The 16,246-nt window shown below is 39.8% G+C and overlaps 1 protein-coding gene across 8 annotated transcripts in view; it reads left to right on the top strand.

Annotated features, from left to right (window-relative positions):
• Window positions 1-16,246, top strand: part of INPP4A (inositol polyphosphate-4-phosphatase type I A) — a gene marked incomplete at both ends in the record, with an annotated part of 73,381 nt that overhangs the window by 12,267 nt on the left and 44,868 nt on the right. For all 8 annotated transcript variants that reach the window (XM_084235880.1, XM_084235879.1, XM_084235874.1 and 5 more), the window contains 7 exons: window positions 7,110-7,228; window positions 9,308-9,424; window positions 9,704-9,783; window positions 11,279-11,390; window positions 11,899-11,989; window positions 12,721-12,868; window positions 15,678-15,808. In XM_084235880.1, the coding sequence (XP_084092006.1) occupies window positions 7,110-7,228; window positions 9,308-9,424; window positions 9,704-9,783; window positions 11,279-11,390; window positions 11,899-11,989; window positions 12,721-12,868; window positions 15,678-15,808 (798 nt within the window). The remainder of the gene's footprint in view (window positions 1-7,109; window positions 7,229-9,307; window positions 9,425-9,703; window positions 9,784-11,278; window positions 11,391-11,898; window positions 11,990-12,720; window positions 12,869-15,677; window positions 15,809-16,246) is intronic.

Genomic DNA, 16,246 nt, shown 5'->3' with positions numbered 1-16,246 from the left:
GTGTAAACAGGAAATATAGACTGAGATACAGAATTATAAACTGCTTGCTGACCTTGAGACTCTTAGCAAAATCCCCTTGATAAGGTTCCTGGTGTTGAAGGAGATAGCTGTCTAGTCATTCAGTGACTATTACGTTAACCAGGCTGAGATGTCAGTGTTCACACATGACAGAAAATACTACTTTTAGATCATGAAAGTCATTAAACAAACAGCAACAGCAACACAAAAGAAACATCAAACCCTGGGAAGTGGGGCGAATCTGTTTTCTAGATTTATCACATCGTATTATTTAAAATGTCTAGTTTTAAACAAGAAATTATGAGACATGCTAAAAAATGCCAAGAAAATACGGCCCATACATAGTAAAAAAGACAGTCATTAGAAAGTACCCCCAAGGAAGTACAGATGTTTAACTTAGGAGATTAAAAAAAAATTAAATCAACTATTTTAAATAGCCCAACTATTTTAAATAACAAAAGGAAACCATATCCAAGGAGTTAAAAGAGATTATATGAATGATGTCTCACCAAATATTGACTACTATTGAAGAATATAGAAGTTATAAAAAATGTCATGGGGGAGAGGTCGATCAATTTCTGTTAAAAGCAGTTCCTGTGTGTTACATGTAAGAGACATGGTAAATATTTGTTTACAGTCTTTGTTTGACAAACCATGCATTTAAGTTTAAGTGAAATCAACAAAAAGGAAATAGGTATATGGATATGTGATTTTGAGATTTTAAAGTTAGTCTTAAAGTGTAAATAAAATGTGAAATGTGTCCTCAGGAAAAAAAAAAAATATATAGAAGTTATATAAAGACCTAGACAGAAAATATGGACTTGAAAAATATAATAACTGAAATGAACAAAATCACCAGAAGATTTGAATGGGTAGAAGAATCATCAGACTTGAAGAGATATCGGTTAAGATGATCCAAACTGAGGAACAGAAAGAAACAGAATGAAGGAAATCGAACAATCTTAGAGACCTATGAGAGACAATCAAGCATACCAGTATACTATACATATCACACACACAGTAAATACATGCTATGAACTTCATTCTGGAAAAAGAAGGGGGCGGAGAGGATATTTGAAATAATAATGGTTGAAAGCATCCCTCATTTGATGGAAAATATTAATCTGGATATTCAAGAAACCCAATGAACTCCCAAGTAGGATCAAGGGAGAAGTGACTTATCATGTACAAGGGGTCATCATAAGCTTAAAAGCTCATATCTCACCAGAAACCATGGAAGTCATAAGGCGATAGGATCACATATACTAATTGCTGAAAGAAAAGTACAGCTAACCAAGAAGTCTGTATGCAGTGGAAGATAAAAACATATGTCCACAAAAGAAAGTTGGACACAAATGTCCATAACACTGTTCATAATAGCCAAAATGTGAAAATAGCCCACATACCCATCATAGATATGATGAATAGATAAATAATATGTGGCATATTTATATAACGGAATATTATTTAGCAGTAAAAAGCAATGAAATACTGAAAGTTGCTACAATATGAATGAACCATGAAAACCTGAGCGGAAGAAGCCAGACATGAAAGGCCATGTATTATATGATTGTGTTCATATGAAATTTTCAGATTCTGTATGGTTAGAAGGTAGATTAGTGAGTAGTTTCTAGGGATTGGAGGTAGGGGGAATGGGGCATGATGGCTAATTTTAATTTTTTTAATAATGACAGTATTCAGGAATTAGATAGTGGTGATGGTTGCTCAACTCTGAATATGCTAAAGACCATTGAATTACATACATTAAGAGGGTAAATTTTATGATAAGTGAATTATTGCTGTATCTTCATAGAAAACATGTAAAGTCAAAGAAACACTGTTGAAAACGGTTATTAATCTGACAGGAAATGAAACAATCTCAGAGCTGATGGAAAAAAAATACCAAGTAGCAGAGATTGTGAGTGAAGAGGGGAAAAATCCTAAGAAGGTCTAATATTTGGTTGACAGGAGTCCCAAAAAAAGAGAAAGAGACAGAAGAGGAGCAGCAGTGGGTCAAAAGTAACAGCCAAACCCTTTCCTGAGAGGAGGGAGGGATCTTAAGACCCAGACAGTCCCCCAGGTGCTAGGCAGCTCCTTATAAAATTTCTGAATATCAATTCCATTCCTAGGGATCTACCCAAAGGACACAAAAACATTGATTCAAAAGAACACCTGTACACCTATGTTTATTGTAGCACTATTTACAATAGGTAAAACCTGGAAATAGCCCAAATGCCCAAAAATAGATGACTGGATCAAGAAGATGTGGAATATATAAACAATGGAATATTATTCAGCAATCAAAAAAAACCTCATGCCATTCGCAGCAACATGGATGGAGCTGGAAGAAATTATGCTCAGTGAAAAAATCCAGAAGGAAAAGAAAAGTATTGGATGGTTTCACTAATAGGAGGAATATAGGGGAACCAAATAAGACATCAGTATAAGAAAATAATAATACAAAAGGCAACAAAGCAAAAACAGACAATTATAAATCAGACACATACTGCAGGGGAGGAGGAGGGAGAGGGATCAGAGGGAGGGAGGGAAGAGCACAGAGGACTATGGTGATGGTGCACAGATGCCTTGGGGAAGGAAATTCTATGGGGCTCAATCTGAGGGGGTGGTGGGAAGCAAATATTCTTTAAAAAAAATAAAATTTCTGAATTCCAGGGGTAAAGATACCCATATGCTAATAAATGGAAGCAATAGCAACATTCAAATCCTATCATCCCGGACATATGAGAAAAAGGGCAAAATCTAAGAAATATCTAGTCTATATCTCCAGAGAATTGAATAAATAGTAAAAGATTTGAGGATGGAGGTTGTCCTGTCAATCTTTTGGGAACTTAGAGTGATGTCAGAGAGCCCGGCAAGGAGATCCCAAGGCCGAGCAGTGATTTTGACAGCTTCTCAGGAATGATTTTCCAGGGCCCATCAGGGAAATGATACTTAGTGAATACTTCTTACTTTGATATAGGATCTGAAAGTTTACACCTCTGGAGTAAGGGGACCTGAAACAGGGTTGGCTCAGTTTCTGAAAATAAATGAAGGTGACCCTTGAATGCTAGTGCTTCTTGGCACCAGGCAGAAGCAATCCTAAATCTTTTCTGAAGAAAGCATCACCCTAGGTCTCAAATAATTCTATAAATGGTTTTATAAATATATTCAACATAAAATTAGAGATAACAGAAATACGAGATGAGAAACATGAACAGAAACAGAAAAGACCCATAGAAGCTCCAGATATATTAGCTCCAGATGCTAAAATAGCAGTATCAGTTATACTAAAGGATAAAGACATTATTGAACATTTCATCAAAGAACTAGAAATAAAGAAAACTAAATGGGTATTTTAGAATTTAAAAATAAAGTAAGTGCAGCTAAATGAGTGAATCAGTCTAAAGAGCAGATTGAACATAACTGAAGAGAAAATTAGTGATTTTAGACATAGGTCAAGAAGAAAAATTCCAAAATAAAGCCAAAGAGATAAAATAATGGAAAACTACTGGAAGAAAGAGTGGGGGGAGGGGGGGAGAGAGAGAGAGAGAAAGTTTCATATACATTTCTAATGTGTCCAAAGATCATAAAGAGAAACAGTACAAAAACAATGTATTTAAGCATTTCTGTCTAAGTACAAGTCACAGAATTAAAATAAAAGAAAATATACTTAGATGTTTCATAGCAAAACTACTGAAAATTAAACTCAATGTAAAATCTTAAAAGCTGCCAGAAAACACACACACACACACACACACACAAAGTAGCAACAGTTAGAGTGACTTCTGACTTCATAACAGAAAAAAAATAGAAGCCCAGAGACAATACATTCAAAGGTGTGAGATAAATTACCTAGAGAAAATGTCCTTCAAGAATGGGATGAAGACATTTCAGACCATATAAGCTAAAGGAATTTGTGAAACCGAGACTTGGCAATATAGGCAACCTAAACGGGTTTTCCTCAGTAGATGCAAGATGATTCCCTGTGGAACTTCCCAGATGCAGGAAGGAATGCAAAAATCCAAAAACATGGAGAACGGGACCCTGGCTAAATATCTGGGTATATCTAAATGAATAGAACAAACACAAAAATGTCTTGCTAACAAAAAGAGATAGTGCTTGCAGCAATACAATATTAAAGTGTAATTAGAAGCAAAAAGCCGTTAGATCATTACAGCTAGTTTCAAAACACAGTGATAGCCAGTGATGACCTATTCCAAAGGAACGTGATGAATAACATCTCAGTTAAACTCTCCTCATACCCTTTTGAGGCATTGTACTCTCTGATCTACCAAATATAGCTGAATAATTCCATTGTGTGGAATATGCTTGATTCAGTCTTTTATCACTAGATACTTAAGTTGTTTAGAAATCCTAGCTATTGTAAATAATGCTGCAGTAAACATTGTAGAACATAAAATTTTTTGAGTTGATGGTTTTATGTTCTTTGGATAGATGCCCAAGAATAGAACTGCTGGGTCATATGTTATTTTCCTTTTTAATTTTTTAGGGCTGTCATGATTGTTTTCTTGATAGAAAGTTGCTGCACCAGTCTGCATTACCACTGACAGTTAATAGGTTCCTCTTTTTCCATATCCTTTCTGGAATGTGCATCTTTTAATAAGTGTCATTTTCACTGGGGTGATATAATATTTCATTGTGATTTTTACCTGTATCTCCCTTAGTAGAAGTGATGATGAACATTTTTCCATGTGTTTAATTGACCTATTTGATGTCTGTTCAGAGCCACTGCCCACTTACTAATTTGGTTGCTTATATTTTTATTGTTAAATTGTATATGTTTTTGTGCTGTCTTTATTTGGTTTTGGTGCAGGTAATTCTGGCATCATAAAATGTATTATAGTTTCTCTCTTCTTGGATTTTTAGAAAATGGACAAAATGGGCATAAGTTCTTTTTAAAGGTTTGATGGAATTTGCTTGTAAAACCATCTGGCTCTGGGCTTTGTTTTGGGGGAGATTTTTGATTATTGCTTCAATTTCCATGATGTAATTGGTTCATTCAACTTTTCTTTCTTCCTGGTTTAGTCTTGGTAAAGCATATTGTTCTAGAAAGTTGTCCATTTCTTCAAGGTTACCAAAGTTTTTGGTGTATAATATAGTAATTCCTTATGATTATTTGTATTCTTCTACCATCTGTGATAATTTCTCCTCTTTCGTTTCTAATTATTAACATTGCCCTGATCTTTTGTGTAGTCTTTGTCATCTCTATTTCATTTATTTCTGCAATGATTTTTATCATTTCCTTCCTTCTACTAACTTTTGTTCTCGTTTCTCTTTTAAGTTGCTTTAGGTGTAGTACTAGATTGTTTATTTGGAATTTTTCTTGCTTCTTAATGTGGGCTTGCATTGCAATACAGTTATCTTAAGACTGCTTTTTTGCTATATCCCATACATTTTGGTGTCTTGTATTCTCGTTTTCATTTGTCTTGAGGTATTTTTTTTTATTTCTGTCTTAATTTCCCCTTTAATTCAATAGCTATTAAGCAGCATATTACTTAGTTACCATGTATTTATGGTTTTTCCTGTTTTTTTTATTATTCTATTCTTTATTTTTTCTTACAGTGTTTGCTTTCTTTTCTCAGATGTAGTCCTCATAGAATTTCCACCACCATTTCACCATGCACCATCTCCATAGTGCCTTGTGCACTTCCCTCCCTCATTTTGATCCCTTTCCCTCCCTCTCTCCTACAGAATGTCTGGTTTTGGTTTGTTTTTGTTTTTGTTTTTGTTTTTTTTGAGTAATTGATTTCTAGTCTTACAGCATTGTGATCAGAAAGAATAGTTGGTGTGATTTCAGTCATCATAGTTTTATTGACAGTTGACCTGTGTCCCAACATATGGTTTATTCTTAAAAATACTCCATATACTTTTGAGAAAAATGTATATGCAACAGATTTTGTGCAAAGAAAATATATTTTTTCAAATTAGAGTTAATTCTTGTTTTTACTTTGTAATTGTGGTAGCATGTATATCATATTAGAATTTTCCTTTTAAACTGTTTTAAGTGTATTTTAAATGTGTAAGTATAGTCATATTATTGTATAATCGTTGACACTATCTATAACCAAAAGTTTTCACATTGTGAAAGACTGAAATAAAGTTCATAAGTCTTAATGTTCTTTGCTCTTAATTTAAAAGATAATAACTGAACATTTCAAATGGACTCCCTCCAAAAAAGCTAGTTGTTTCTACTATTGTTGAGCATGAATTTACTATATATTTCCTCAATTTCAAGATGTATTTTTTTCATGTTTTAGTATCTCTGTTTAGATAGTGTCTTACATCAGTAGTATATCATAGTCTAATGGCAGTATTTTTTTTCTTTCATTGTGCATTTTATAACAGGTGGCATATTCGATTTAGTAACATATGATAAATTTTCCTGTGAATCACTTCCATAATAGAATCATCTGGGTCTTGTTATCTATTTCAAAATGCTTACTACAACAAATTGAAATGTTTCTACAGGGTACTTTTAATTCTGAAATGTAACATTTTTAGTAAACTTATATTTGATGAGTCTTATAAAAGAAATAAATGAGCAATGGCTTCCTTTTTTTTTTCTTTTTAAAGGCTTTGTTTTGCTATAGAATTTTAATTTGCTTACAACATACATCCACACAGAGACCCATGGGGTACTTTAAGTATAGGGTTGGCAGTGGCCATCAGAAAATACAAGAGTGTGTAGCTGTGTCTTGATTTAATTGACTCTGTGGCTGCCTTAGCTCAGGGACTTACAAGTGCAATACATTATTAAGGTCAAGCCTTATGGTCAGACTGCCATGCAACATTCCATGGGCATTGAAAGCCTTCTTTAGCTCAACCTTCCATCGCAGTTTGGGTACTGCTGTCATGAGGGCGGGAAAAGAAGGAGTGTGGGAAGAGATTGTTTCAAATTTTAAAAATCACCTTTTGTTTACTGACAACATGATCATCTTATCCCTTTGAGTAACATTTACTTTTTTTTTTCTTCTTGCTTTCTTTGGATATGTTTCCAACAGAGAACTAACTGGAACCTAATCTTAAAAGATTCATTTCTTTCCCATCTTGTTCCCATCTTGATTCTATAGCTTGCAGTGAGCTGCACACGCCATCCCTAGATCGAAAACCAAATAGTTTTGTAGCAGTGAGTGTAACCACCCCTCCTCAGGCCTTCTGGACAAAGCATGCACAGACGGAGATTATCGAGGTGGGTGTTGCTGGCCCCTGGGGGATGGGGGACTGATAAGCTCCCTTAGTGTTTTCAGCCCTGATGGGAGGAAGGCTGTTCACTGACCTGAGCTCATGCAGCTGCAATTATATTTATGTGAATTGTTGCCATTTTCCCATGGTTTTCCAGAACATTGATATTTTTTTCTCATACTTATTCATGTGGGTTGCATTTATATTTGCATATCCTTTACAATTATTAGTGCTTGACCATTTAATCTTTACTTTTGAACAATGATCCTATAAGTTAGATTGCCTTTTAAGAGGCAAAAGATTTACCTCTTTTAAGAGATAAACCTAATTCTTCCTTGTCATTTCCAATTGGCTGCTACTTGTAGAGAATTGTGCACATTAATCGGTTTGGAGAGAGTTAACTATTAACCAAATCCCTTATGGGGACATCCATCATTGAGGCCCAGTCCCTGCCCTCAGCGACTTTACCATCTTATGGATTGGGAGGGAAATGAATGTGGCTGCTTCTCTCTATGTAAATATTTATTGGTTTTTTCTTTAATATCCTTTGAGTTGTATTTTTTTAATAATAAATAATATATATTTACTGAGGGAATTTTACAAAATCTTCAGATAATTGAGCACATATATAAACTAGGAAACTAAGAGTTGCTGGTGTAAGATTCTGCATGGTATGAGCTCTGTGTGAATTATACCCTCCCTAGCAGTCTCAAACAAACTTAAACTGCATTTCCTCTTCTTCCCCAGTATAATATGTTAGAAGATAGACCACCCTTTCATTCTCTTGGAAACTTGTTTTCAAGTTTGTTAATAATTCTATTTTCTAAGCATTTGTTGAGCACTACCTACACATAAAGCACAGTACTAGGCGCTGTGGACAATACAAAGACCATTGAGGCTGAGATCTTACCATCCTGTGGGTGGGGAGCCCCAGATGAACTTGGCTGCATCTATACACAGCAGAGTGTGGGAAGTGTAGAATAGGGAGATGAGGCTGGCATCAGAATGAGGTCCTCACCTGCCCTCTGGAGGCTTCAGGGGTGGAGGGACTTAGTGAAATTCTCACTTAATAGGTTTGGATTAAGCCTAAGACTTGCATTTGTCACAAACTCCCAGGTGATGCCCATGCTGCTTTGCAAAGGCATGGTGATAGGAAAGCATCATGTGGGTGTGGAGAATAACTATCTTGTTCAGTGTATGCAAAAGACACAAGTGGGAGAGCAAGAGAGGAAAGTGTAAATATCAGGCTGGGGAGTTGTGTGTTATTTGTATGCTGGCTTTTATGAGGGATGTGTTTCAGGGAGGACTTACCTCAAACAGTTGTGAGGAGGTGATGTAGGAACTGACTGGTGGTGCAAAGGAATACAAGTAAGGGGTGCATATGAGACAGGCTCTGGGGGTGGGACTTTCAGGGGGAATTGGTCCCTGGGTGGTTGAGAACAGTAGAGAAGGAGTCACCAAAGCAGGTGCTCAGGTGCATAACCTCAGAGTCAGAGAGCCCCCTAACCAAGGCCTGATGGAGGGAAGGGCTGGGTGAGGCCTCAGCCAAGCACCCAGGAGGGACAGCCCAGTAGACACTGAGAAACTGGATCTGGAGCTACATAGGGAATACTGCTGGAGGCATGGACCCCCACAGCAGGGTAGAAACTGTTTGACTGAGACAGTTAACCACTGCCTAAGAAGAGAATATATTTTGGGGCTTGAGAGACAGGACTAAGCTGCCACAAAATGGCCACCTGCAATTAGAAAATAACTGTTTTTCAGAAAAGGACCACCTTGTAAAGATCAGGCCCTACTTGTTTCAGTTTTTGAAAGCTCTCCTGAGTTTGAGAAGCCCTTGCAATAAGCTCTGGGCACAGCTTGTGTGGTGGGCCCATTTTATGTCTGTATCTAGAATATTCTGTTGTGCATTGTTCCTTTTTAGAAAGCAGGTTTTTGGTTGTATGCATACATTTAAGCTTGCTTTAGCATTAGCGTAGATCAAATTTAGTAAGAATGATAGTTTCTCATTCTGCAATGTTGATGTATTTCAAAAGCAATTACGTTTATAAACCTAACACTGTATTCTGATTATTCTCTTTTCTAGGGAACCAACAATCCTATATTTCTAAGCAGTATTGCCTTTTTTCAAGACTCTCTTATCAATCAGATGACACAAATCAAACTCTCTGTGTATGATGTCAAAGATAGATCTCAGGGAACAGTTAAGTAAACATGTTACATTTCTTCCCCTTTTTAAAGTCTGTAACCATTTGAGTGAGAACTGAACACAAGATTCACTACTGGCTCACAAAGTAACTGATGTGCAAACCTCTTTGCCTTGGGGAATTTCTTTTTGAGCATCCCTGTTGGACTTCTGAGATGAGGATGAGGGTCAGATGTGTTGTGGGAACCAGCCAACTGGACTCTCCTGGGACCTGGTAATTGGACCACTAGCAAAGTGAACACACTAATACTGTATCTCTCCTCCACTCTTTCTCAGATGTATTTACTGGGCTCTGGAACATTCATTGTCAAAGATCTGCTCCAGGATAGGCATCATAGGTTGCATTTAACACTAAGGTTGGTATTTAACTTTGTTCCTTTGACAGAATGTAGAATTATGAGGTCCAGAAACAGAGGGGGAAAGATGCCATTTCTTATATTGAGAGAGTACCCTGCCCCTTCCCAGACTGGTTAAAGGGGCTTGGTTATCATCAGGGCAAGGTAAAAGACCTAGCAAAGGGCCTATCAGGAAATGGAAATGTGTAGGGTTCATAGGAGACAGAGCACAGCTTTATTCAGTGCTAAACCTACATACATATCTAGTGACTATTATTTGTCCCCTCCTTAATAGAACAGAATTTCCCAGAAGGTAGGAATTATAATCTGTTTTGCATTATTGCTTTATCCTGAGCACCGGGAATAGTGTCTAGCGCTCAATAAATATTTGTGGAAGGGAGAAGAGAGGGAGGAAACCCCACTGTATCTCTGGAGGGAAGATGAAAGATGTCATGGTGAAAGCCCTTCCCAAATTAATTTTTGGAGTATTCATACCTAAACCCTGACATGGTGTTCTTCCCCGCCCCCCCCCAAAAAATGTAAAAATTATGAAAATAGTCCAGAATTAGCGAACAAAATTCTATCACAGAAGATTAATTTCCTTCAATGATAGGGTTGTGGACATTGGACGTTATGGGAGCCCTGCAGCTCCCTAGTGTGCATGGAGAATCTGACTCAGGATAAAGGCAGAGTCTTAGGGAAAATTAGAGGGATAATGTTGGGGGAGGGGCTGTTAGGGAAAAATATTAAGGTATATCCTAGGCCAGAACTAAATCTAGTTTAGGATGGCCAGCATCCTTTTTAAAGGAGCTGACGGTAACTATTGAACAGATAGCTTTGGGAAGGACTTTTCCAAGTATAAGAACAATCAGAAAAAGCCACAAAGGAGATGGTACATGGATGTGACCACATTAAAATTTAGAGCCTAGCTAAGTCAGACATCTTAAATAAAAATCCTGAAGTTTCAGGGTGTCCTTGGACCTTCCCCAGATGAATCAGATGGCCACAGACAGCTGACTGCCACTTTGAGGGGCCCTAGGGGTAAAGCTGACTAGACCTGGTATAGCATCAGCTGTAACATGTCAGGATTCAGAAGCTTTGGGAAACTCTTGGTGACCTAAGCTTATTGTCATTCAGGCCTAGGCTTTGGGACTAATCAAAACTTGAGGTGGGAAGAAGCAGAAAGTAGTCCAGTGCCAGAAGAGGGTGCTCTCCAGTCCTGAGTCTGAGATATGTCCCTGGGGCAAGGGTTAGTCCTGCTTCTGACAGGCAGTTCCCCAGTGAGCATTTGTTCCTCCAGGCACACCCATGCTTGTCTTTGGTGCTGTGTCCATTTCCCTTGCAGCCCTCATCAGTATTTCCCCTGGAGCTAGTGCATGCAGTGGATACTGGCTGACTGACCAGCTGGCTGGATTCTGTTTTCTCCGGACCCCTATACAATGGAGGATGACTGAGCTTTATATTTAAGCAGCAAAAGAAGTGCAGTTGCAACACTTATCGAGGTTGCTCATTGCAGGTCTGCAGAAAGTGACCGTGTGGGTAACATCACTGTGATCGGCTGGCAGATGGAGGAGAAATCAGACCAGCGGCCCCCTGTGACCCGGTCTCTGGACACCGTGAATGGGAGGGTGAGCCCACCTCCCACCACCTCTCCATTAGAAGGAGTAAGGAGGCGTGTCCAGCTGGACTTTGCCTCTGTGCTTGGAGAAGGGAAAGGCAGGACCTGCTATTTGATGCAGCCCCTGCAGGACATGCCAGTACCCCCCAAGCACTTTTCAAAGTAGAGATCGTATCTTTTAGGGAGTGCAGCCCTGGAGCATGTCAGTGACCTCCTGTAGAGTGGGTAGAGCTGCTGTCAGGAAGGAAGAGGAGTGGCTTGTGGAGACCCAGATTATCGTTGGCATTTTCTTACTATCTTTCACTCCCAGATATGCACACTCCACATCTGCATATCTCTTCAATAGAATGGAATGTGGACTAATTTGTCTGTGACTTGAGCAGCGTATTCCTTATAAAGTTAATGGTGGTAGTTTATTTTAAGAGATCTTTTATGCTGTCTGTAGCCATCATTTCTCCTGAGAGCTCTGGAGTAGTCTCATAGTTTTCTTTATGTTTTTCTGTACATGTTACTACTAGATGGTTCTGCCCGTTGATGAGAGCTTGACTGAGGCATTGGGAATCCGATCCAAATATGCTTCTTTGAGAAAAGACACTTTACTGAAATCAGGTAAACTACATCCTCTGCTGGTCCCCTTGCCACTCTTGTGCATGTCCACTCAAGCCCATGTTCCCCATTCCTCCATAACTGCTGTTTGCCACTGTCATGTACCCTGATGGTTTCCTCTCTGCTTCCAATCAATATGCTGTTCTTTTTGCTAGCATATAAAACAGTAATATTCCAAGGAAGAGCCTCCTCCTTCCAATGTGTTTCATTCTGGGTTTGGTGACTGATAAGCTCCCTGCTCTAACCCTTACGCGTTGAGTTATACATTCTGAGAGAAGATTGCATGTGATGAAGGAGGAACATTCAGGCTCAGTCACTTGGGTTTTTGGTTTAAGTTGTTTTTAAGATTTATTTATTTATACAAGCAATGGGTACAGACAGAAGCGCATCAGGGTGAGAGAATTCACCAGAGCCAGAGCAGGGAGTGGAATAGGCAGGCTGATGAAATATACTGCTGAGGGGAGCAGCGGGTGGCAGGAGAGGTCTGCGCGCCATGTGGGACCCTCACCGGCGGCCTAAACTGGCGCTTCAGAGGCTGCGGGCAGCTTCGTAGCCCAGCGCTCAACCACTGCGCCACCAGGGAGGCCCCTGGTTTAAGTGTTTTAATTCCCTTGAGATGAACAGTAAGAAGTCTTGAGAGTTTCAACACCCTTGAGGACCTGGGGAGGAAGACCTGCACAGCAAGTCAGCACCCAGCTCACACAGCCTCTGTCTCCCCTACCACCCCACCTCAGTGTTTGGCGGGGCCATCTGCCGCATGTACCGATTCCCAACCACCGATGGCAACCACCTTCGGATCCTGGAGCAGATGGCAGAAAGTGTGCTCTCCTTGCATGTGCCCCGGCAGTTCGTGAAGCTCCTTCTGGAAGAAGATGCAGCCAGGTGAGGCCAGTGGAAGGGTCAGCCACCCATCATGCGTCTACCGTGCACACCCTTACTTTTGGGAAAGTTCTGAGATGCAATGGGTAGAGCACTTGCATGGATAGGTCAGGATGCAAACCCAGCATCTACCACTTGCTGGCTCTGTGGCTTGGGCTTACCCAAAGCCTCAGTTTGTGTCTGTGTGACAAGGTTTCTGTGTGAGGACTTCACAATGTGCCTGAAACACCAGAAGCATGTTCAGCTCCTATTGCCTCCTCCCTCCCTCCCGCATCTTCCCTTTGCTCTCATTCAGCATAGAAAGTTAGAAATGGCTGGTCATTCTCTGGTTGTAGCTGCTTGGGTCAGTGGTTTCCATTCAGCTCCAGAAGACTGAATGTAACCAGCCAGGACATGCTGGCTCTCTGCATCTCTTGGCCCAATACATTTGTCATTAGGGAGAGACCTGAGAGGTAGTTCAGGCACTGCAGAGTCCATATCCTGTTTGCCTCAGACTGTCATTTCTACTCCTTTTCACAAAGCAGCATTAATTATGGACACAATATAACAAGAACACAAGAGAACACAATGCATCCAGAATCCTATTAGTTTTGATACAGTTATTTTATATGAGAGAAAAATAGCAATACTTCGGCAACAAGCTGTTTTATCTCTCTATAGGTATATATTTTAGTTATTTTAATTTTTCAAAATTCCTTACAACTTTTCCATATTTGTACATATTTACATAGCTACAATGTACTTTTCCATATATCTTCATTTTGCATGTTATAATTTTTAATTATGGCATAATTCTCAGTACTTACAACTTTGGAAAGTCTATTCATTTAACAAACACTGTGGTTTCAGTGGTTTTGTTGTTATTTTTCAAACCAGCCATGTGGCGGTGTTTGCTCAGTGTGGGAGGCTTCTTGGTGAGCCAGCCAGATGATGAGAGATACTAACAGAACTAGAGGGTTACACACTTAGTCCCAGATGTGTCAGCAGCACGTGGAAGTTAAAAGGGACTATGAGAAAGAATCAGAATGGTCCAGCAGACCTTTGTGAGATGGTGACACTAAGCTGACACACGTTGAGTTATACATTCTGAGAGCAGATTGCATGTGATGAAGGAGGAACATTCAGGCTCAGTCACTTGGTGGGTTTTTGGTTTAAGTGTAAGGAGACACATGAAACACAGGGGCAAGAACCTCCAGAGAGAGGGCTAGCAGCACAGGCAGAGGGAGTCAGGTGGGGCCCAGGTGCTCATGAGCAGCTCTGAGGTCAGGGACCATCTGACTAGCATTGTACAGGCACATCGGTTTCACACAGCCTTGCCTGCATTGGGTCTTTTACATTAACTTTGCTCATTTAATAATAGCAAAATGTTACAACTTTTTTTTTTTTCATGTAGAAGAACTGGGGTGTAGGCCAGATGTGTGTGGGGTAGGGAATGCAGCAAGAGGATTCACTAGAGACAGTGAGAAGCAGACTAGGCTGATTGACTGAAATACACTCCTGAGGGGAGCAGCGGGTGAGACAGGAGAGGTCTGCTGTGCCACATGTGGGTTATTCCCTAGTGTGGAATCAGACTCAGGCCATAGAGGTGATAGCACTGAGACTTAACCCCTAGGCCACCAGGGAGGCCCAGCACAACTTTTTTTAAACTTTGAACAATTTAGTAGATTCCTGAAGGTTTTCATGAAATTATAACATTAGCTTTACTTCCCCCTCAAAAGAAAGCATCCACAGTATAAAAAGCCGAATGATACCAAAATGCCTTTAACAAAATATTTAAGTATTGGGGCCCTCTACCTTCTGACCTGCTTCCCAGAAGCAACCACTTTTAGCTGTTTCGGTGTTTGCTGCTGTATTTCTAACTGTGTGCATAGAGTACTCTCTTAGCCAATTCTAGGGATTAACTACTGCTTTCCTGTGATGTGGATTTTAGGTCACTTTTATTTTCCCATTCCTCATTTTCCCGAATATGGCTATCTTTTTAAAAAACATGTGTCTTGTATTTCAGTTTTTCTGATTATGTAGCTATTATTTACTGCTGAGCTAAGAAATTCTTATTTCAGTTCTTGTACAGCTTTTATTTTTCTGGAAATAACAAATCCTTTTTTTTTTCTTTCTGCCTCCCCCACTATAGATTTAAACAGTTCATTACTTATAGAGACAGCAAAATGAAGCATAGCCACAGTGCTAGTTCCCCATAGTCCTCCTCCCATACCCTGAAAGTATGACACTGAAACTGACTCTGTGGCTGTAGCATTGCAGCAGGACATCCTGTAGATGCGGCTGAGCCGCTGTATATTCTGCAGCTCTGATATTAGTGGAGAACAAAAAGCCCAGACCTCACCAGAACGTGGGAGGCAGTGGGAAACTATCTCTTAAAAGTCCAAAGCGGAGAGAGAGTTGAGTAGGAAGTGGCCTTGGAGCAGTCAACTATAGGGCTCCAGTACTCATGTGTTCTGTTCTGCACAGATACAGACAGGCTACGGATCAAGCCTTGGTCTGTGTGGCCCATTCCCTAGGATCTCCCTCCTCTCCCCTCCTCCACTTAGTTTTCCTTGGACCTTTGACTGAGTTTCTGTAACACACTGCGCTTTTCCCCTGTCAGTCCTGCCTTCCATGTACCCATTCCCGGAGTGGTCTATGATCCTGCCCGCTGCTGGCCCGCTAGACTGGCAGTGTTGCTGTTGTCCTGTGCCTTCACTGGGCATCAATGATACTTCCATGCGCATTTTGTTCTGGTCTATTAGGATGCCTGTGTCTCTCCAGGGAAGTAGTAAGCTGTTTGTTCAACCTGATGTGTGTGTCTTGATTGCAGAGTATGTGAACTGGAGGAGCTGGGGGAGCTGTCCCCTTGCTGGGAGAGTCTGCGGCGCCAAATTGTCACTCAGTACCAGACGATCATCCTCACATATCAGGAGAACCTGACTGACCTGCATCAGTACAAAGGTGGGTGCTGGATCTCATCCTCATCTCTCCATTTTCTCAGCTAGAAGTTTGGAAGCCCAGGTTGCTTAAATGCTCTCACTGAAAAATACTCTGATGGATTTTTAAAAATAGATTCTCATGTAGGTGTGAATTCTTTCAAAAATGGGTTTTTCAGATCTTTACTAAGGAGACAAATCTGTGAATTGCATTGAAAATTCCTTCTATAGTGTCATCTGCCAAAACAACAGTAGGATGAAATTTAGGAGAGACAGAATCTCAGGCTGTTGGATTATCTTATTTCTTCATCTTGGTCTAATTTAATGAAAGGACCAAAAGGATGGGTGTAGGCATATGCCTTTAGACAAAGTGGTTTACTAGTTTAAATATTCAGTGATACTTGTCTTGAACATATGAATTATCTAGGTAGAATGCTCCATTTTAAGGCTCAAAAGAGAAAGT

This window comes from Talpa europaea, assembly GCF_964194135.1.
Source record: "Talpa europaea genome assembly, chromosome: 6".
In the NCBI taxonomy this organism is placed as follows: domain Eukaryota; kingdom Metazoa; phylum Chordata; class Mammalia; order Eulipotyphla; family Talpidae; genus Talpa; species Talpa europaea.
This window is presented reverse-complemented; position numbering and strand designations above follow the sequence as displayed.